We start from the raw sequence: 23,822 nt of genomic DNA on the forward strand, positions 1-23,822 counted from the left end.
TTTTAGTAATTAATTTCTCTTTCAACAGCAGTTTTATGAGAAATCAAATATTACCAAAATACCGTATAAGGGCTATATAATCAGGTAAACATGAAATGCACTTTGTATGTATGTATTATCTTTTAAAGATGACTAAATAGTCACCCGTGTCATTAAATTGGCATAGTATGCATGTAACCTGACCAAATAATACATCTAATTATATTTCTACAATGGAAAGAAGAAGACAAAATCATCACCAGAATGAAATCCTATCGCAAGTTGAGCATTTTCACTATGGACACAGGTCAGATAAAGAAATGTAAACGCCATCATTTAAAAAAAGGATTTGGGAGTTAAGACTTGCTTGCAGAAGCAGCCTCAATCAGAACATCCCGATCACGTGAACAAATATGCTTGTATTTTAAGGCAGTGCCTTTATTTGTCATCATAAAGGTTTCCTGAAACACCAAAAATCTTAATGATAGCTTCATTTCGGTGACTGTGTCTGAAAACCTGTATTTTTCAATGGGAGATGATTGCCAGATTTTTTTGGGTGGAATAAGGATCCCTTCATCGTTTTTTATTGGTAGTTGAGCGTGAGTCTTTCCATTCTATCGGGAATACTGTCTGCATTGGTATATGGAAATGTCTGAAAAACCGCAAGATCAGGTTTAGGACAGTATTGTCTACAGACAAAGGGTGAAGGATATATTCTAGAGACTGCAGGGAAAGGAATTGAGACTAAGAAACGAGTATATGATAAATTGATTCACAGGTAAGCAATTGTATGGCAAAATACAACCTTTAACCATAGCTTTACATAATGCTAGAGAATAAATATGATTTATTCCATTCAAAGGAGTTGATCTTTAGTAATGTCGCTCTTTTCGGTAACTACGCTTATAGCTTAAGTCTTATGGACCTTAGATACGATTTTAAGACAGGTTCACAATTTTGAGCAACCACTTTGAAAGGTTAGTTTGGACAGACGTATTTTGACAATTGGTTTTCAGCTGATTTTGCAGTTTGATGAAAACTGACCAAAAGAAAAGGAAAAAGAAGCAGAGGAACTTTTCATTCTGACTCCTAGGTTGTTAGATCGTAAATCACATTAATTTGTTGTCTTATCGTCACAGTGATGTTAGACATGATTTATGTGGATTCAGCTATATGACTTTGTTAACCTACAAATGTTATAATATTTTGAATGGATTCAATTGTTTTAATTTGTGTTTGAGAACTACTTTCAGGATTTCTCCATTTGTAAATAAGAAATATATAAATAGATATAGACGTATTTTTCATTTAAATAACATAGGCTATATGAAACACTTTCAGTTGACGTCCTGCACTCATTTTTACTTAGGCTACATGATTCCTTCGTGAAGTTATTGATAATTCTAAATATCAAATGTTTTTTTTATAGGCCTTTGAGAATCAAATATTAATTAAGAACAGGTCTAAACAATAGGCTATTGTTCGAATAGTGCTCAGGTTGATTTGTCCTTTTATGTTATTGACTTTAATATATGTTCAAGTCATTATGAATGATTGTAATTCACTATTGTCTGACTACTACTGCGCTTTGATAACGAAATATGACTGGCTGACAAATACTGAATTTAAACAAATGTATTCCAAGTAAATATTTGTAAAGTATGCTTAGTTTAGAATGTGCGTCTAGTGACAACATATTTTAATGGAAACATGCCTGGAAGCTATAAAGAGCTGCCAAACTAGCGATAAGAATCAAATTACAATAACAAAAACAACACATCCAATAATTCGGAGGATTTATCCTCAAATTCGTCTTAAATTTAGCCAAATTAACAAGCTTATAAAAGCTATAGGCCTTAGCTTTATACACATGTTTAAGTATGAACAATTAGTTAATTATATCATATCTTGCTTCCCAGCCCAGGGATGCACAAAAGGGATATTATTGGTTATTTTTGATTACTAAAGTAAACGTTCAAAATAAACCATCTTTATTGTCAACTTTATATCCAAAGCGCACAATGGACACAAAGAAAACGATGAAGTACAAGCAGACATTGTATATACCAAACTTACCGTAGCAATGCGTAGGCGAGAAACATTGTTGTCTGAAAAGACGTTCATGTCTGGCCAGAGTAGTAACAACATGTGGTAACAATACACGTTCAAATCCACTCAAAACTTATCGACTTCGACATCAACATAATTTCGGAGTTCTGCACATTTCTAAAACACGCTAGGCTATATGTCAATGATAACATGTGCTATTCTCAATCATGTTCTATTAGTCTACAGATAGCTAAGTAAAGCATAGTTAAAACTTACATCAAGTAGCCTACAGACTAGTTTCTTATTTCTGATGTTTATCTCCTCAAATGTGGCCATGTGTCCCATCGTCAGGCAGTGTTTCAGCTTTTAAAAAAACGGGTGAAAAGTACTGTGGTTAGGATTTCATTGTGACTTTCTTGAACGCCTTCCGCTCGTTGTTCATTAATCTATGAGTTATTGCTGAACAAGCCAAAGGTCAGCCAAAAGGCTTATGACTGCTAAATATTTTGGCCAGCTCTTTCTTTGTTTAGAATCTTCAGTGTAAGATTTTCTTCTCCATCACTGAACTACATTTTCGGTTTAAAATGCCTTAAAAATAAAGAATAATGTGTTGGAATTTGTGGTTGCTGAATTGTCCCATTTCTTCTCGTGTATGCTCTTATAATGATTAGAATAGATACTTGTTCATAGAAGTTAATTATGGTGCTGTATCAAATTCTCACTGTAAAAAAATTAAACCAGTAGGCCTACAATGGCATTTGAACAGAACATCTAAGCAATAGAAATGGTGCAATTTGTTATATGAAATGATTACACTACAGTAATCCAATGTCCTTCCAATAAAATGAGGAAATGGTGGTGCTCAAACAGTTTTGTGAAACTCCATGTATTGTTTTCGCTTTCAGGTCGAGGTGGATGTAATGATGAGCACGTGAAGAAAAATACGATACACATCTGCATAAAATACGGTGAGCAGCATTTATTTAATGAACTTCCGTTACATATTCACATCAAATATAGAAAACAAGCCTGTACGTGTCATGCATAGGCCTATATCATTTTTTTATTCTCAAAAAACTGTGTTCAATAGGTAAAGTTAAGTCAAATGTAAAGATAAACAGATGATCTAGATGATAAAATCCACTGTTTAATTCAATGCTCCGGATTAGCATGTTCAGTTTCCCTTGTAGGCCAATATAGCCAAGTCTACAAGAGGCTCGTTTAAAACATGCACTTTATCCTTTAAACATTGAAGAATGTTCATCATCTTGACATGCAAGAATGCAGAGTAAGGTCAGATGCAAGTTGCAACAGAACATAATTTCTTTGTTTAAACAGAGCATAGGCAACATATCCATACACTAGTTGGTTATAAAATATACATACCCCACTGGGCACAGATGTCATTTCAACGTTTAGTTTGGATTTACATTTGGTTGAGTTGTCAACTAACGTAAATTCAATGTGAAATCAACAAAAACATTTCTCAATGTCATAGGATTTAGGTGAAAAGTAGGGGTTTTGGAAAAATACGAAATTCCCGTATGCTTTTTGCAATTCAAATAAGTTTTCCACGTTGAGTCAACGTCATCACATATCATTTTGCTGTTGAAATGGCGTGGAAACAACGTTGATTCAACCAATTTTTGCCCAGTGGGACATTCAGAAGTAACATTTAAAATCAAAACAGAATTCACCAGTCATCCCATCACCTCAATACGAATTTCAAACAGGAATATGTCCACTTTTGCGTCAGTGACGATGGTCCTCTTTATAAACAAAATGATTCCATTTTCTGCGGTTTCAAACGTGCGTTTGCGAGAGCGTAGTAGCGGCAATGTAGAATGATTGTTGAGGCTCGATTTATATAAACGGCCTCTCTATTATTGCTGCAGAACTTGCAGAGTATGGCATTTTTTAGCTTGCCTTCCTCCTACGCTTAGTTTTACACTTCTGAGGGTGGCAAGTCTTGAGGAGTGATTTTCTTTTCATTCCTCTCTAAGGCGTTTACGATCATAACATTTGCAGTCATAAATTTCGCTGCGGTCCACAATGACAGGTGCATTGATATGCACGCGCGGACATTCAGGGAAGACTGATTCAACTACTGTAGGCTATTAGTTTGTCTCCATGCATGCCTTGGTCATTCAGTGTGTTACTTATGTCAAGAATTGAATGTGAAATCGTTTCCAAAAGTAGTGAGATATGTTGGGTGAAAAAAATATAGTTTTTATATGTAGTTTAGGCTCTGGTAGATTGCTAGCTACAGTCTAAATATAGGCTTACTGATTACAGGCTACATGAGGGTGCCAGAATTCAAGAGCAAAGTTTTGACACCGATGCATTTGTTTTATACGCACATAATTAGCATATAGGGATCCCACCCATTCCGACCACCCCAATATTTTTGGTGAGAAACAGGGAGAGGGGATTGCACTTCTTTTAGCATCATAACCCCCCTTAGCACACGTGCATTGTGATAATATTTTCAAAAATAATTTCATGGTTTAATAATTGCTTTTTGAATAAGGTTATGAAAGTAGCATTCAAAATATAAAAAATCGTACAGGAGCGCGAGATGTTGGATTTAAGTTAACAACAAATAAACAAAACATATGAACGGGATTTCGTTTATAAATCAGATTTCCAAATAAATCGAGAGAAGTCGTATTACATGTTGGTGTGTTAAAAAGGCAAGAGCGTAAGAGCTGATGGTGGTTTGTGATTAGGTAGGCTACTGAAAGGAATATTGTGTGGGTAACCAAATGCTGATTCAGCTTATTTTCTTAAGTAATTCAAGAAGATCTTTTGATCTTTTGACAAAAGTTAAACGTTAACTCTTTTGTGCCAAACATGCCAAATGGTTCAAAAGGGAGAGGTTAAGAAGGCCTATTGATGATTTGATAGTTAAAGAAAGCATAGTTTTGAAAGTGAAGTTATAACTATTACAAAACAGCATTTTTTGTGTGTTTTTTCCATACTAGATCACGTGATCAAATATGATTGTATTTGTTTGTAATATGGCCTGGACTTATACTGAAACCAACACCAGACTTCAGGAATCTTAAGAAAATGACTAAATGTTCGGTTTATTGATGGAAGGTTATTTTTCAATCCAGAGTACAGTGTATGCTCAATCATGATTTAGTACACGTTCAATTCATATTGCCTGCATTATGAGCCTAACAACTCTTCTCTTCGTAGGTCAAGGAATACATAGGCGGTGGGAAACTCCAATCACGTGATACAAGAACACCCATGCCATTGGATAGGGCCTTGGTTTGAATCTTCACAATGCAGAAAGCTACATACTACGACAATTCTGGACTTTTTGGAAGCTACTCTTACCCCAAATCCGACTCATATATGTATGGCCCATCTCACCAGCCCTACCCCACTTCTAACATTGAGAGTGATTATCAGGGTCCAGTTTGTCCAATACAAACCACAACTGTACGGCCACCAACTCATAAAGACAATGACATGAATGGAAACTGCATGCGACCAAGTAGCAGCCAAGGAAACACCCAACAGTCGAGTATTGGTGAACAGCCGCAGGCACCTCCATTGTCGGCATCTTCCCCTAACTCCAGCAACACTTCATCTCAGAAGAAGAAATCTCCCCCAAACAATGCTTCAAATACTGCCACCCCAGTCATTAACAAACAAATATTCCCATGGATGAAGGAGACGCGATCGAACGCAAAACAGAAAAGCAACAGCAGCAACAATTGTACAACTGCAGAAGGTACAGTGTGTGTGTGTGTGTGTGTGTGTGTGTGTGTGTGTGTGTGTGTGTGTGTGTGTGTGTGTGTGTGTGTGTGTGTGTGTGTGTGTGTGTGTGTGTGTGTGTGTGTGTGTGTTTCAGCATGATTCGTCTGGACATGGTGGTGCGTAATGCGTGCGTAAAAGGGCGATTATTCAACTGCGTAGGCCTATGTGAAATCATTCATAATACATAGAGACTTATGGTGTTTACTATGTATTTTCAGGTGAGTCCTGCGATGAAAAAAGTCCACCTGGTCCAGCCTCCAAACGGGTCCGAACTGCCTACACCAGTGCACAACTTGTAGAACTTGAGAAGGAGTTCCATTTCAACCGGTACCTGTGTCGTCCCCGAAGAGTGGAGATGGCTAATTTATTGAATCTCACTGAGCGCCAAATAAAGATCTGGTTTCAAAACAGAAGGATGAAATACAAAAAGGATCAGAAGGCTAAGGGGATAATGCACTCTCCCATCGGACACTCCCCGGACAGAAGCCCTCCATTAAGTGGCCCAAATCACATTGGATATTCTGTAAATGTAAACAGCCTCAGCTATGATGCTCCCTCGCCCCCGTCATTCGCCAAACCCCAGCAAAACATGTACGGCTTGGCTGCGTACACGGCACCATTAGGTGGTTGCATACCGCAACAAAAAAGGTATCCGGGGTCCGAATACGAACACCACAGCATGCAAGGTAATGGTGGCTTTGCCAACGCTAATTTGCAAGGCAGTCCGGTGTACGTTGGGGGAAATTTCGTTGATTCCATGCCAGCCTCGGGCCCCATGTTCAACCTCGGCCATCTCCCTCATCCCTCATCCGCCAGCGTGGACTACAGCTGTGCCGCTCAGATTCCAGGCAACCACCACCATGGACCCTGTGACCCCCATCCCACATACACAGACCTCACCTCTCACCATGCGTCTCAGGGAAGGATTCAGGAAGCGCCTAAACTAACGCATTTGTAATTTGTGAGGATTCCATCTGTGTGCCCAAATTATGTTACGCTCTTTTATTACCTCACTAGTCTAAAGTAATTTATATGATTACACTACAAGTGAGTCATATGTATTACCCAGTATTATTATTGATATTACTATTAATGCTATTGTGTAATTATTTTCTAAGAATAGCTGTGGTACATTTTTCTTGACTGTTGAGGATGCGTAGGGGAGACCGTTTGTTTGTCAGTTGTTCGTTTTCTGAAGTGCAATGCGCAGTATGGGGACTGAAAATGTCATAACATTACTTGAAGGTAAGTCCTGTAGATCTGACAGTAGTCACCCATCTTTATAGGGATGGATTTTATAGAAAAAAACCCTCTAAGGTGTCTGTTTGTTAATTTCAAATTTTCTAAATTTGAAGCGTCTTATTTATTTTTCCAAGATTGTATTGCATTTATCCCCTTTCCTATATGTATTATTTAACGATTTTTGTATCACACATTATTTATAATTTACATATATGCCTATTTATATGGACATCTAGAATTTATGCAACATAGTTCGACAGACTTTGACATCATAGCCCTTCAATAGGTACACAGGTTTTTGGTGAATGCTAGTTTTAAGATATGGTTTCAATGGCTGGTGGTTTTATGTTGTTGTAGTAGAAACCCCTAAGTGTAAATCTTGGAATATTGGGGCATTTTTCATGATTTATCTTGTGTCAATGCCTCTATGAAAAACAAAGTTATATGTAGCCTTTTGAAATACCGAATATTATAAAAATGTAACACACCAGCATGTCATTTGTCGTCATTGCCAATTTTCATATCACGTCATTGTTATTTCATCAGTTGGACTGTCCATGCATACATTTATGAAACGCTAATGATATGAAAATGTTATATTTTATTGTGTTTAACATTTTGTAAATAAAGTGCTTAAATTTACACAATGGATTAAAAGCACCGTTATTGATACACATAACACACATAGAAACATGAAATTGCAACCATTTTGAAGTATAATGACATAGTAAATAGAGGCTTATAGTCTTAACAAAGAAATGGCATGTCTCGTCGTTTAAATCAAATCAGTTTTTCATATGTGGGGAGAGTGAAATTGAATCGAAAGAGTAACCAGATACCGTGTATGTCTGCTTGATGCTGAAGAAATGCACATTTTCCATGACTCACAGACACTCCTGTTAGGCCTGAAGTCAAATTGCGCAGGAAGACTATATTCTTCACAATGTAAGCTCCATTTTTGACAGAGAAGGCTAATTCATTTGCTTTTTCTAATTATTTTTTGTTTCCAAAAAGTATATTTCATCTCAAAGTTGCTGATTTATTACCACAGTCTATCGTGAAGCAGACCACACGTTCTACATTTATATGAGGATTTTCCTTTATCAATATGTCATTATTTGAAACTGTAGGCTAAACAAGTCCACATACTGTATAGGCGTATAACAACAGAAAGCACTTGGACTGTTCTTTTACGTTTGAAAAGCACTAAGAAAATATTTACGTAACAAAATATTGGTAAATCGGAAAAATACATAGGCCACAGTATAGGCCTAATCTACAATAGTCTGTTCAACGTTAGTGAGTGACAAAGGAAGGATGCAGCAGCGATAGGCTATGTTGAGCTAGGCATCTATAGCAGAGTGCCCCGCATCCTTTCTTCCTACTGGAGAGAACATTTCAAAGCTCATTAATCAAAAACTCGTCGCTTTCAGACTCCACACTGATTCCACCTCCTTGTGAACAAAGCATTTGCATTCCAAATTCTAGGAACACATTTCTAACTGAGAGGCCAAACTTTGGTAGACGTACAAAGAGCACACAGCCCTGGCTTAATAAATATCACGGAATGAGAGGGACGAGGGAGCGCTTAGACAACGAATCTGAGCCACGGAAGGTATCATTAGAGGCGTCGAGAGAAAGTAAGTGGGTCTGGAAATGTGTTCAATGCATTCAATTCCTCAGATAAGAAAAGCATTATAGACTGATTCAACGTCTGAATTAAATTAAACCAAAGTAATTCGCGAAAGCTGTTTATAGCACATGATTAATAATTTGCATTTTTCTAATATGGTAAAATAGAATCTCAGCCTTTTAATTACATTGATTGTATGCCCTACATCAGAGGCACTGAAGTACCATCTTGTTCGACACAGTGGATGGCGGCCATTTTAACCCTCGGTGAGCTTGTCCTTTCATCTTTTCTCATACATTTTCTCCATCCAGATAACGATGACGTTGATACCTTGATATAATGGACTTTGCGCACAGCACCCAACCAACGCTGGAGCTATTATAATGGGGTAAAGCCAAAAATAAATCTCTCTCCAAAGAAGGAAGCAAATTCAAATGAGGATTCAACGAGTGAATTAAGATTAAATGTACGTTTGATCCTTCCATAAAGGGTACTTGGCACCTATGATTCCTTCAGTGATATTTTCGTTTTATATATGACATGGACACACCATAAAGGTGAAACAGATTGCCCACGTGCGCCATAACGTTAATCGGTTAATGATGGGTAATGGCCCTGGGATGGTTTGCCCATATATTTTATTTAGTCAACAATATGTTTGACATTCAAGCATACTCTTCAGTTAATTATTGCAATATTATTATAAAGCTTATAGCTAATACAAAGGAAATTAAGAGGGAAATGAATTTATTGTTACAGTGGAGTGTGCAGTAGAGTGTGCAGGTGTAGCCTATCATAGGTCACGCTACAGGATCAACCAAGAGCAACTTTCTCTGTAGTTCCGCCAGTCCCCCTCTCACATGGTTGTAAACATAGGCCTGTCTCCATATGGTTCAAATAAGTTACAATTAGTTATTGTACAGAAGTCCCACAATGTTATTTTAGACTATTCTCATATATCTCGAAATTGTATTTGGTAGCCCTATCTGATATTGGTGACAGAAACTGTACTATTCAGGAGGCATTCGAGTACTTGGCTGTCAGCATAGTGTGTATCTGGGCGGCACATTATCACTTGAACATACATAGCTAAGTATCCTTCTATCAAAAGGGGGGTTTTGTGCATGGCTAGTCATATATCCGTGGACCCCCATCATTTCAGTCACTTGTCGGCATTTGCGGTGCAGGCCTGTGCATGCTTTGTGGTCAGGCCTGTGCATGCTTTGTGGTCACTAGGCCTACTTCTGAAAAACTGTATGTGGAATTTGGCATGTATTTAAACAATAAAAAATGTATTGTGAACATGATAATGTGTCAAACAGTTTGTTTTGACACAGAAATACTGCCAACGTTAACTTGTTCCGTATAACTTTTATGAATAAATAAATTATAATAGATATACATTTTACTGCCTCCCTGTTAACGTATCATATGGGCCTATAAATAAATATGATATTGTCATTATTGATTATCGTTACTAGTAGTATAGGCCCTAGTAGGAGTAGTTTTTTGTTATTGTTATGGTAGTAGGCCTAATAGTAGTAGTGGTGGTAGAGGCATGCCAGGGCGTCTATTACATTTCCACACATAAAACGGGTAATAATGATTACAATAACAAAACGTTGGATGTCTAAAACCAAACCATTCCTGTTTACTTCACAATAACTTTAAACATGAGCTTATATACACATTATAACACAAACAATGATTCTTGTTATGACACACACAGTGTATCCGTCATTTATATGGAAAGTACTTGGGAGTTATAGTCCATGCACATCCTTGCCGGTCCGTAGGGAACGAAGTTAAGTGCAGCTCACTTGGGTACTCCACTTTGTGGCCCTGATTGGATAAAAGGGGCCCAGACCACGCCTGCTCAGTAGTGGGTCATATTTACATGTTGGGCCAGGAAGTACAGTAGGCCAACTAATGAGGACAAGGGGCGCTGGAAATCATTAACCTCTGGTGGATTTACAACGCCGATTTACAAGGGACAACATGAGCTCGTATTTAGACTTCTACTCGGAAGGCGACATGATGCCATTGCCTGTGAAATTCTGTCACGACGAACACAAACCAGGGACACTTCAGTACCACGGGGAGATAGTTGGGAGACTTTCGTCAGGTATGCTGGACCACCAGAGCAGCAGTCGGTCGATATCAGGAGGAGTGCATCATCAAGGTATGTTTAAGGTGCCACGCGATAGCGACGCATCTGTATCTGATGGCAATTACGTGGATCAGGGACTTGCTTATAATTTGGCGTATGGATGCTACAACGACGTGGAACAGAACAGGGTGCATACCCAGTGCGTGAACCCGGCATATTCAGGAAACGGTCCTTTCCCCAGCCATCCCACAGAGACCTACTACCACGATATTAGAGAAACAAACCAGCAGTGGCAGAGCATAAAGATATCGCGAGGATTCGTCAATGCCAGTCATCAGAATGCATCACCATCCCATGAGAATTGTCCAAGAACTGGTCCTAGGCAAGAGGAGCCGGAAGTTTTGGTAAATACATTTGACTGGATGAAAATCAAAAGAAGCAACCCCAAAATCAGTAAGTAAATGCTACTCTATAATTGAAAATTAAAAATAAAACATATATTTGATTAACTTTAACTGACTATAAAGACTCAACCTGACATTGTTATTTGACTATTTTACAGGTAAAGCTATTGAATATGGATTATCGAACGCCGGATCAATTCCAAGAACAAATTTCACAACCAAGCAGTTAACAGAATTAGAAAAAGAATTTCATTTCAACAAGTATCTCACCAGGTCAAGAAGGGTTGAGATAGCGCATAGTTTGCACCTGAATGAAACCCAAGTGAAAATATGGTTTCAAAACAGAAGAATGAAACAAAAGAAGAGAGAGAAAGAAGGCCTTACTGGGATGTGCGTGCCTCCCATATCGAAGAACTCGGACTCGTCCCCATCATCAGAACTCAACTCTCCAGTTTCATCCCCTCCCTGCTCCCCCATCACGCTCTCCCACAGCGGATAACTGGAGGGGTTGAGCACATCATTGTGGTTGACTCAGATTTCTGTTGTCACCTTAGGCTTTTCTTATCTGTTGTAAATACGATACACTCACTAATTGCACTAATGTATTTTATGACATTAAGAATAAACACTGTGCATTTTGTTTAGTTATCTGACTGAGGGAAAGTTCCAAAATGTTGTGAATGAAATTGTTTGTGAAGTTTCAATCAAGGGCCACTGTTTGTGTCTTGAACTATAATTGCCTTACTTATTGATGACTGATCGAAGCGTTACACTGAATTAACCAAATATTAAACCAAATGCCTTAATATATAAAGATTAGGTTTATAAAATCAAGTGTGAATCAGAAGTTTGCAGGGGGAAGCCCCGAAGTGTTAGAAGTGATGCAATTGTTAATAAAATGTCAATTAAGTTTACGTCATTCTCAAACTACTCTCCGACTTCTATCATGAGCTATACAGTCTTTTTTTTAACTACCCATGTACTGTATGTCTATGTTACCCTGAATTAACCAAATATTTTCAATTTAAAAGTCATGGTGTAAGGTTGTGCTCAGGATATTTCTTCAGTCTGCTGAAGAATGCACTAACGCTCAGGTTTAAATATACGATTGTTGAGTATAATAGCATCATTGAAGAGTCACTGCAGTCATACCATTTGAAGTGACAGCAATTAATAAAATACATATAACTCATATCGACATTTTATCATGTTGTATTTCGTCTCAGATTGAAAACACACCTTTCATGAATGTCAATTTTGCAAATGGTTTGTCCATTTTCAACTACAAACAAAGTTCAGTGTGTGTCAAAATTCGTTACAAACCTGTACTGTGTTGCTCACGCAGAGTTTGTGTGGCAAACGCATTACAACTAAAGGCTAATGTTAGGACTACACCCCCTACCCATCTTTAATTTTACAATGAAAGCTTCTGACCCTTGTCAGAACAACATAAAGTCATTGAAAGTCTTTGATTACTAGAGTTGTGGTAAGGATTAAGCTACCTAGAATTAACATGCAAACACTGAGGGAAAATTGGTCGGTAACCCAGGGTTTTCTTCATAGCCACATTTACCCTCTTTGATATCCAGTACTCACATTTGAGGAACGGAAGGACCGTGGCCCTCCAGGAGGAAGCTTGTGTAGATCGAACAGTGGGGAACTCGCTAGGGGTACTGGGTCACCACAAGTTCAACTCAACCCAATGAAAACACACGCAAGCACGTGCGCGTTATGTGAGAGTTGAATAAGTTCCTCCCCGCTTATCGAGGAGCAAGTGACTATGGATATGACGTCAGATAAGTATTTCTTTCTTCTTCAAACTGACCAAATTGAGAAAGAAAACATATACGAAAACAAATAAAACATAAAAAGAAGGCAACAGTGTGTCAAATGTCTACCTTACTCTGGTAAATTCATCAAGTTGAAATCTGACCAGCGAAGCTGTAGCCCATTTCCCGTCGTGCAAGCTAAGTCTATGAATGGCCTTGTTCATGTTCACAAATTATTAATGAATCTGTACCATAGGCCTACCAAGGGATGGAAATGTAATGCACTGTATAACCACCCAGCAACTATTCTAGAATTTGATTTAGTAGGAGTTATATTCACTCTTCTAGAGTTGGGATGCTGGGACACAAAGGCCTAGGTGAGGTAAAAGATTGTAGGCACTCAACAATGGACTGTAGCATGATCGAACTGTTTGTGAGGATGCACTGACTGCATTTTCCCTTTGTGGTAAAAGAAACACAGCATGTACTGTCAAAATGACTGGTGTGATTTGAGTTGGGGTGCGTATTCATTTATCGTAAGATCACATAGCCACCAGTTTCACTCTGTAGCATGATGTAGTTGTCAGAAATGCAAATAATGAAGACCAATAGTTACAGGCCAAAGCCTAGCCTATAGTTCGATCATTTAACTATACTGCAAACATCCTTCTCTATTATGTCAGCTTTGGACAAGGTTTGCAATGAGCATTTATTTACATTTTTACACATCCCTGTCAAATAATACAGTTGTCAATCTACGCATTTCCACAGCTCTTTTACTGTTAATAAAAAGGTATTCATTAGATTTCTAATGTATGAATCTCTTATTTGATAGTTCTGATATGATAAACTATTGCTATATGTAACCCAACCAGGGCAAATCTAAAGTGCATAACCAAAAAGACTCTTCCATTCCACAGTTACCTGGAGAATAACTTAGTGATAATGCAGAAATGGGGGTCATATACTGTATAAGCCTTAATATATAACACTTGCCTTGTCTATAATGCTTCCTATTACAAGTACCTTTCCCTTTGCTGATGCCAATATGGATCTCCTTAATGGCATTTTCGGTTTGAAATTATGACTGAATAAATTGCATCTTCATTTATCTTCCAAACCTTCTGTGCTGACTGCGATACCTGGCTCTCAGCTCTTCTTTCCATAATTATATTAGTCCTCTACTACACCAAGAAATGGATTACTCTGGAAAATGAACCTGGCTTTGCTATAAATTACACCTATGGATTCTGAGAAATGTGTTATTTTGGTTAAAATAGTCCCTAATATAATTAGAGTTGTAATTCATGGAGAGCTACAAGTGTGCATATTCCAGTAACAGGGTTTGTAATTTAATCTGTCTGCAGGATAAAGAATGATCCTGTGTGCTTTTCATTTGTAATCTTAGACACATTATTTCAGTAAAATAGTCTGTGACCATTAGATATGAGCAATTGATTATTGTACGGACAGCTTTATTCAAGAGTTGGGTTTTTTAAAAGTTAACAGTCCATCCACGAAAGCAAGTTAAATAATGGGTAATCAAATAACTTATCATACGCTGGCTGGTGACACTTTAAGTATCAGTATTAGCTGAGCCTTCTGGTTAGAGAGCCTACCTGTTCTGGCCAGGCCAGTAGATCTCTACCGTCCTGATTTATGTATCTAGGTGGTCATGCTGGTCAAACCTCTTCCTCTGAAATAATTAGCCTACCAGCATTTTAAAAGGCTTAAGGCTGCATATTATCTGTTTGATGAGTCATTTCAACAATCCAGTGCCAAAGCGAAACAGACATATTGCCTTTTAGTATCAGCAGAATTATAGTTAGAGTGAAGGTGCTTTTCTAAATTTGAGAGGTTTTGCAAACGTAATGCTACTTTCAGTGGCTCATGAACTTTGAGGTAATGGTTTGAGATGCTGCTGAAGACCATGGATGAATTCACAATTGTTTTCGCCCTGTCTCTTGTTGGTGTGGTTACGGATGTGGCGGGAGCCTGTAATCCTCTAAGTCGGAGGTTTCTAATGTGTGGTGGTGTGAAGGCTGCAGCCATTATCAAAGTCCAAAACACTGAAAACGGTTGTGATAAACCCCCATCTGTCAGAAGAGATCCCAAGAGTGGATCTGATTGCCTTCAGTAAGAACATGTACCTAAGTGCATGTACTCAGCCCCCTCAAGGACAGGGGATTTGGAATGTGCCATAATGGTTCGGTACAAAGTATAGTAGTATCAGGGCAGTGCATAGACCTTTCAGGGGGCAGGTGCTCAAAATTAAGAAAGCTAGTTACAGTGCCTCATAAAGACATAGCCCCACATGGCTAAGTGATGTTTTCAACGAAATTCACGCAAGCGGAGACGAGCGGGGTACAGATTTTTTAAAAACTATTATAACTGGATTATAGCTCCCGTACCAATGTTGTGAATGATACATATATTAATGTCAAAGATACAGGTCAACGCTAGCGATGGCTATAGTGATGCTAGCTATTCTACCAGTCTGTCTCAATGAGTGTTAGCACGCTAATAGCACACCATGCACACAAAAACCTATATTTTTAAGGGGTATGCAGTAGGTTTATGATGATATCACCAAAGTATGTTGTATCAGACATTTCAAACAACATTCCCAGCTAATGAGAACACAGTCCTGGTATTTAATTGAAGAAAATGAACAAGATTTAACAAGGCAAACTTGGGGCTAATTTTAATGGGCACCAACAGAAGATTTTCAGGGATTTTTACTTCTGTACCCTAGTACGACCCATGTGACCGCAGTTAACATCACTCCGTGAGGGACTATGATTGACATAGAGAAAAGAGGGTGGGCTGTCAGCTGATCATTGATGTTGATGATTGATGTAAATCTGCTAGTTAGCTAGCTTGATTACATTTTTTACTGATTGTGATTTATCAATGCTCATAAATTCTTAAATAATAACTTAACATAATATTCACAGTCTCCTAGCTCATGATATATGGCTGGCTGGCTAGTGGCTTGTTTGGATATTTTAGCATATGGTGGTTAGCTACAGTCTTAACTAGCCGTGTTGCTTCTGCCCTGACACATTGAAGAAGGGCTGGAGTTGAGTCAGAGGGTCATTGATGCAGCAGATCCTCTCTATGTCTTTCTGCCGCTCTCTGCTGCACATATTGATGACGATGTAAATCAAGTGTTATCAAGTGTTAGTCAAATGTTATGCTGCTGTGGCAGTACTGTTGATATTTAAACTACACTGAACAAAAGTAGAAACGCAACATGTAAAGTGTTGGTCCCATGCTACATGAGCTGAAATAATAGATCCCAGAAATGTTCCATACGCACATAAAGTTTATTTCTCTCAAATGTTGTGCACAAATTTGTGATTTGTGAGCATTTCTCCTTTGCCAAGATAATCCATCCAGCTGACAGGTGTAGCATATCATGAAGCTGATTAAATAGCATGATCATTACACAGGTGCACCATGTGCTGGGGACAATAAGAGGCCACTCTAAAATGTGCAGTTTTGTCACACAACGCAATGCCACAGATGTCTCAAGTTTTGAGGGAGTGCGAAATTCAATGTCTGCCAGAGAATTGAATGTTAATTTCTCCACCATAAGCAATGTCGTTTTAGAGAATTTGGCAGTACATACCGAGGCCAAGGGCCTCCCGAGTGGCACTGCACTCCCGAGTGGCACTGCATCTTAGTGCTAGAGGCGTCACTACAGAAACTGGTTCAATCCCAGGCTGTGTCACAGCCGGCCGCGAACGGGAGACCCATGAGGCGGCGTATAATTAGCCCAGCGCCGTCCGGGTTAGGTTAGGGTTTGGCCGGCCGGGATGTCCTTGTCCCAGTGCGCTCTAGCGACTCCTTGTGGCGGGCCGGGTGTATGCACGCTGACTACGGCCGACAGCTGTACAGTGTTTCCTCCAACACATTGGTGCGGCTGGCTCCCGGGTTAAGGGAGCAGTGTGTCAAGAAGCAATGCGGCTTGGCAGGGTCATGTTTCGAGGACGCATGGCTCCTGACCTTCGCCTCTCCCAAGTCCGCACGGGAGTTGCAGCGATGGGACAAGACTAACTACCACGAAAAAGGGGTAAAAAAAGGTCTATATGTATATCTATATTCCCAGTCATGTGAAATCTGTAGATAGGGCCTAATTCACTGATTTCCTTATGAACTGCAAATCAGTAAAATCGTTGAAATTGTTGCATGTTGCGTTTATATTTTTGTTCAGTATAGGTAGCTAACTACACACACTCGAAACTGTCATCTGGTGACCGCATCTCAAGCCATGCCTGTTTGGATACCGGGTATGTGCAATCTCCATACAGGACAGACCAATAGGCGCAACCAATGGACAGGGTGGGGGGTGGTGAACTTGACGACATTGTGACGACTTGCGGGCAGTGGATTCAGAACAACAACTCAAAAAAAATATAAACATATATACTATCAGCCAAAAGGGCACCTGGCGAGTGGGAGGGAAAAGGGGCATGTGCTAGGCACAGGTAGACTCCCATCTGTCCACGTGCCTGAGTAGTATGTATGCCAAACATTGGAGTAATGTATCACAGAAGCATGAATGGGATCTAAGTAATTTTTGGGTAAATCATAATACAATGCTATTGTATTCTTCTGGTAGGCTTGACAAACAATTTTACAATGCTCCCCCCCCCCCCCCCCCTAACCTATGCTGCGCTCCAATCCAAAAGCACGGGAGAAGCAGGGTTAAATAATTCATATACATTTGATTTCATTTGTAGTGTGTCTGGCGGCGGGTGGAGGTGAGCCCACCTTTGGCTACGGGAAGAGTGAAGCAGCACACATATCTAGTAATTGGAGATACAAAATTGACAATGCATTTATCTTTGAATAATGTGAATGTCCTGAGAATATGGTGGCAGTGGTCCTGGCGTGTCCATCGAGGGCGCTGGGCTGTCAGGCAGCGAGGCTCTCTGGCCCTGCTGCAGTATAACGTGGGCTCCAATGTCTCCCCTAGAGCATCTCGCTGCTCTGCTGCTCAGCTCTGCTGCTCAGCTCTGCCTCAGGCCCACATTCCTCCTTCCACGAGCTCCCTCCACCACACTCCACCGGCTCCTCACTTAATTTACACTGTTGGAGAGGGACTTAATGCGGAAAAGCCTGCTGCCAAAAAGGATCTTATCTGTTTTCTCTTTTAGGACAAAGTAGTCTGGAGTATATTGATTAGACAGGTTGAAGATTTTGAGATAGATTCCCTTAAAACATTCTTGATTCTTTTGATGTAGAAGCAAACTTCAGCCATTCTCCTGTTGATACATTTATGTCTGTAATTATGATGTTCATCTTATACTATATGGTTGGATTCTAAATGAAAATGTACAGAAAAATTGCTTTTTGGGAGAGTTCAGTGTTTAAGAAGATGCTAGCCCTTTAAAATGAGACATATCATGGACAGTCTTTAAAGAATATCATGGGTTGGTGCCTCCACCAATATGTTGCTGTGGGCTGGAGGGAGTAAGACGTATTGTTGAGAATGGATGGCTCCTGGCAGCCTGACAGTGTTGTTCAGTGAGGCAAAGTGTCAGTAAATTGTTTGTCTTCTGCAGTGCAATCCTATAATTCTTCTGGGAACCAATGACATTCTGTTTGCCAAAGAGAATAGTGATAGATGGGGCTAAATCAAACTGGAGGATTTTGGGATGCGTCCTGCCCACCAGACATAATCTGAATACATTTGTTCTACCCTGAAACACTGTTGCCGATTGTTTTTGTTTTTAAAGTGTCTGACCTGCAATTTTTTCCCGCACCAGATCAGACATACTATGTATCATGATATTTTATCCAGAAATGCGTTTACTTTTCTGAAAGGATGAATAGTACACATTTTCAGTCCATGTATTTTGTCTGTGGTAACGGCTGAAACTACATCCATTGCACTAATATTTCATGCGTAGTCGAATAGAACAGCCACCACATAAACATCTAACTTAAACTCCCACTTCAGTGAATACGTGACCCCATTTTAGATTCCTGCAGCAATTGACCAGGCTGCTATGGAGGCTGAATATGTTGGACGCAGTGAAACATGTGGTCTGTGTCCATGTGATTGGCTGGTGTGTTTCCTGCTCTGAAGCGTAAATGTAAATGAGCAATCTGCCAGTCCTAGTGTCCTGTTGGCCCAACAACCAGTGCATGTCCCCATCTGTTCTCTCCCCTAAGCGGTGTGGCAACAAGGCTCCACCTCTCCACCGCCAGACTCTCTCATTTGCTGGAGCGGCAAGAGGGCTTCTCCCGGGTTCCTAGGGTTACAGACAAGGTAACTGATACCACAGTGTGTTCACTGTTCCTGATCTGGAGTGGTTGGTCCTTATTTGCAGAGCCAGCTGGGCTAAAGGCTTAAGCTGATTAATATTTAAATGTGGTGTCCTCTGCTCACAGGGCTGAATGTTGATGTTGTTCCACAGGCAGGGGATGGCTTTAGAACATGTCGTTGCTGGAGTGTGATTTTTTTTTACAAGCCCAGCCTTGTCAACTGGGAGGCGCTGAGGTGTGACTGCTGAGATGGCCAACATATCCACTGGCCTCAGGGCTATCCAGTCAATTACACAATGCAGTCCACTCTCCATACTAATCCCTAGTCAATATCAGACTCCAGGCAAGAACCATATCATCTTCGACTGTAGATAGATGTGCATTGCACTCCATAATTTACATGCGTTGACAATCCTTTCAAGCTGACCATACTATTCGTCTTCCGTCATTACATTTGATTTTGAAACATTACATCTGGGAATGTGTTGGTTTACACATGATAATATTGTTTGTAACAGAGTAGTACATTTCTGTCCTCCATAGGTCAATAGTTCATTCAGCAGCATTGAAAAAGGATTCACTGAGCCTGTATCCAGGAGGTCCTCTCACGTTTCATGATGAAATATAAAATGGATTGGTCTCTTGCCATGTTTTGGAACGGTTACCTCTGTGTGTATCACAGACACTGGCTGTTTATAAGGAACATGTGTGGGAAGCTCCGAGAGTCCCTGTTCAAAGCAACCTGCCTCTCCTTTGTAATACACTTTATCGTGTGGATGCAGATGAGCCCTTTGTTGGAGGCTTGCACCTCATCCATTACCCTAGGGCTGCCAGAGAGATAGTCGAGAGGGAATCCAATGAAAAGAACCATGACAGAACCTGCTGTTTAAGTGAACTCTCCGTGAACTAGGCTCAACAGCAGGGTCCATACAGCAGAAAAAAAGATGCCATTTATCTTCGCTGTTCTTGCCCTGCATTCCATCCAGCCAGCTATTATGAACACATTCAACGTCGCCCCTGTATCAATCTGTCAATCTCGACTTGTCGGAGCACTGTATCTGTCTTGGTAGATTCCATCAAACGGTGACTAAGCGTGGGATTTGATGGCTTTCTCGTTTTGCAGCTAGGGCGCCAGCTCTCAGTGAGGGGGTTGTATGGAAACAATAGCCCCTGTGTGTTGTTAGTATACGTGCATATATCTTCTGTTAAATGTAGGTGAGTGTCGGTCAGGCAGAGGCAGTGTTTTTAATGTAGCATTCAAAATCCAATTAGACTTTGATTTAATTTCCTTCTAGGAAGACTGAGCACATTGTTCCAGCCCTCATATAAAATAGGCCATCGTTCACAGGCTATAAAGGAATGGATTAATTTCTGCTCAAGAGAAAGTAGATTTGCTGCCTCAGAGATCTGGTTAGCTGATTGAGCAGGGCGTTGGTGAGCTGCAGACAGAGAAACCGGTGTGACACATGCTGATGAAGGGAGAGGAGAGGACAGTGATGGGAAGGATAGGGAGGCACAATGCCCTCTGAAAACACACAATGACCAGGGAAGAGAACTCCTGTCATTATCACTTATCATATCAAACCTTCATAAAACTCTGCATGTTGTGCAAGTATTATTTACAGTGTTTTTTCAAGGACACCGTTTGCTATTGCTGCACAGATGTCATTTGTTTTTCCCCCGGATTGTTGTTGAGAAGGAGAAGAATATGAGAGCTTAAATATGGCAGAAGCAACAGAAAGCCATTTGTGCCTGGCCAGTACTACCTAAGCCCTGTGGCAATATTGACACAGACCTTGTGGTGTTATATAAAAAGTCATTGGACACAATTTAATTTCTGTCAGCAGTAAGGCTGAGCGGCTACAATGGATTTATTTTATGCCCTGGCCTCTGCCTCAAACTGAGCATCTTTGTGAGCTACAAATGCTAACACTCTCTGCCCTCCTCTCTCACTCGCTCTCCCCTCCACCCCTCCCCCACTGCCCCTAAGGTACCCTTCATCCACAGAGAAAATCAAGTTGTATCTGAACTTGGACCAATAGTCTAGCTTACTGAGGCGAAGGCACGGCAAGAAACGAACATACCTCAATATGAACAGGCAGGCAGCAGAGACTGCACATAGCAACAGTACATTCATCAATCTTCAGCCCAGCCACACTGGAGCACAAATCGATCAGACTTTTATATATCAAAATACATAACGACTTTTTTACAACCTCTATCCAGCTTTTTCATTTGCCTTGTAGTCCGTGTTGATATGTAGCATGTTATCATATTTGTATTTTTTTTTAATTTAACCTATATCAGGGAGTCATACTAAAACCAAGGTCCCTTTAACAGAGGAGTCCTGAATTACAGAAATGACAGAAAATACACACATCAAAATGTAAATACAAACTGCAAGCAAAAAGAACATACGGTCATGAAAAAACAAAGCCATTCATCAGTAATAAGGTCCTCAATCAGGTTTCTGAATTACACTAGAGGCACCAGAACATCACATTTAAGAAAATTTTGAAGATTGTTCCACAAATAAGGTGCAAGAAAACTAAAAGCTGATTTACCTAACTCAGTAGAGACCAAAGGAATTTAGCCATCCCTGAGACCGTGTGGTAACTCATATGTCTATAGTTTAGTATTGATCTTAGGTACAGTGAGACTTTTTGTAAAAGGGCTTTATAAAACATAGCAATGTATCAACCTACGTGACATCAAAGAGGACCAACCAACTTTCTGGTAGAGAATGCAGTGATGAGTACAAAAATTGTTGCCCGTAATAAAGCGCAGTGCTCTGTGATAAACTGCATCTAAAGGCTTTAATGAAGTGGCAGCTACGTTCATATAGATGATGTCGCCATAGTCTAGGACTGATAGGAACGTCAACTGATTTATCTGCTTTCTACTATTTAGCGAGAGGCAGGACCTATTTCTATAGAAGATGACCATTTTTATTCTCAGCTTCTTAACTAACTCATCAATATGCTTTAAAAAGACAGATTTCCATCTACCCAAATACCCAGATAAATATAAGCAGGGACATTGATCAATATGGATACCATCCAAAGTACATATGCTTAAATCAGACTTATTTTTGTGCCCTCTAGAGAACAACATATACTTAGTTTTACCTGCATTCAGTACTAATTTCAGGTCAATAAAGTGTTTCTGTAATACAATGAAGGCAGACTGTAGTTCAGATTGATACTGTTGACCAGGTTCTTCGGAATACAAGTGCAGGTGACAATTTCTTCTTACAGACAACTCGATATTGTTAATGTAAACAGTAAAAAGTACAGGACCCAGAATCGACCCCTGCGGGACACCTTTCGTAATATCCAGGAAAACTGATTTAACACCATCAGTAGCTATTCTATCTGTCAAGTCATTTTAAACCAGTTACATGCAGCCTGGTCTAGGCCAATTGATGAAAGCCTCTGAATTAGCAGTGAGTGATCAACAGTATTGAAAGCTTTCTGACAGGTCAATGAAGAGGGCATTACAATGTTGCCTTTTATCCATACAGTTAACCACATAATTTATAACTTGGGATCCAGCAGAGATAGTGCTGTGACCTGGTCTAAAACCCGACTGATGTACATTTAGAATACATTTCAAAGATGAAAAAAGATCTTAGCTGAGAATGAATCAAGGATTCTAATATTTTAGCTAGGCAAGAAAGTTTAGAAATAGGCCGATTTTAATTACAGTGGGCTCCAAAATGACTGGCACCCCTGACTGGCAATGCGCAAATAATGCTTAAACAAATATAAACAATATAATTATAGAGATAAACTCAAAATACCAACATGTGAGAAATACAATACTTTATTAATGTTTCAATGGAACCAACCAAAATAATTTATTGATTTAATTAAAAATCAATGTCCTCCAAATCAAGGTGTCACAATTAATAGCACCCTTAAAGATTTTTGTAAATAACATCTTCCAAAATTAAACCACAAATTAAATTCCACTTATTTAAGTTTATTTAAGTCTTAAGGAACTATATTGAGCCATTACATCACTTCCTGTTTCACTAGGGTATAAAAATGAGGTAACACACATGCAATATCCCACTGTCATCCAACACCATGAAGAAAACAAAAGAACTGGCAGTTCAAAAGAGACAGATGGTCATAGACCTTCATACATCTGGTAATGGCTACAAGAAGATCCACAAACGATTGAATATACCACTGAGACCTGTCAGGGCAAATATTTAAAAAATGCAAAAGATATGGAACAGTTTAAAACCTCATGGGTAGAGGACGCAAATGCATTTTGCCCCCCAGGATAGGGAGAAGGATGGTGAGAGAAGCAACAAATTCCCCAAGAATCACTGTGAAAGAATTGCAGGCCTTGGTGGTGTCTTGGGGTCACCGGGTTTCAAAAAGCACCATCAGACGCCACCTCCACAACCACAGGCTCTTTGGAAGGGTTGCCAGAAGAAAGCCCATTCTGACCTCAAGACACAGACGCAAACGCTTGGAGTTTGCCAAACGTCATTTAAATTATGACTGGAAGAAGGTGCTCTGGTCAGATGAGACCAAAATTGAACGTTTTGTTCAGATACAGCATCGACA

The 23,822-nt window shown here is 39.6% G+C and overlaps 2 protein-coding genes across 2 annotated transcripts; both read left to right on the forward strand.

Annotated features, from left to right (window-relative positions):
- The first annotated feature begins 5,048 nt into the window (after nt 1-5,048).
- LOC120057881 (homeobox protein Hox-D3a) lies at nt 5,049-6,760 on the forward strand. Its single transcript, XM_039006356.1, has 2 exons — nt 5,049-5,776; nt 6,021-6,760. The coding sequence occupies exons 1-2, from the start codon at nt 5,323-5,325 to the stop codon at nt 6,758-6,760; spliced, it is 1,194 nt and encodes a 397-aa protein (XP_038862284.1). The 5' UTR covers nt 5,049-5,322.
- A 3,678-nt stretch (nt 6,761-10,438) lies between these two features.
- On the forward strand, nt 10,439-11,967 carry LOC120057882 (homeobox protein Hox-D1-like). Its single transcript, XM_039006357.1, has 2 exons — nt 10,439-11,240; nt 11,350-11,967. The coding sequence occupies exons 1-2, from the start codon at nt 10,676-10,678 to the stop codon at nt 11,688-11,690; spliced, it is 906 nt and encodes a 301-aa protein (XP_038862285.1). The 5' UTR covers nt 10,439-10,675; the 3' UTR covers nt 11,691-11,967.
- Nucleotides 11,968-23,822: the final 11,855 nt, after the last annotated feature.

Source organism: Salvelinus namaycush, chromosome 13, assembly GCF_016432855.1.
Source record: "Salvelinus namaycush isolate Seneca chromosome 13, SaNama_1.0, whole genome shotgun sequence".
Classification (NCBI taxonomy): Eukaryota; Metazoa; Chordata; class Actinopteri; order Salmoniformes; family Salmonidae; genus Salvelinus; species Salvelinus namaycush.

Excerpts from the sequence above, each read along its gene's own strand:
- LOC120057882 (XM_039006357.1), top strand. The coding sequence starts at position 10,676 with ATGAGCTCGTATTTAGACTTCTACTCGGAAGGCGACATGATGCCATTG. Across the intron at positions 11,241-11,349 it reads AAGAAGCAACCCCAAAATCA|GTAAAGCTATTGAATATGGA; the intron begins GTAAGTAAATGC and ends ACTATTTTACAG.
- LOC120057881 (XM_039006356.1), top strand. The coding sequence starts at position 5,323 with ATGCAGAAAGCTACATACTACGACAATTCTGGACTTTTTGGAAGCTAC. Across the intron at positions 5,777-6,020 it reads CAATTGTACAACTGCAGAAG|GTGAGTCCTGCGATGAAAAA; the intron begins GTACAGTGTGTG and ends ATGTATTTTCAG.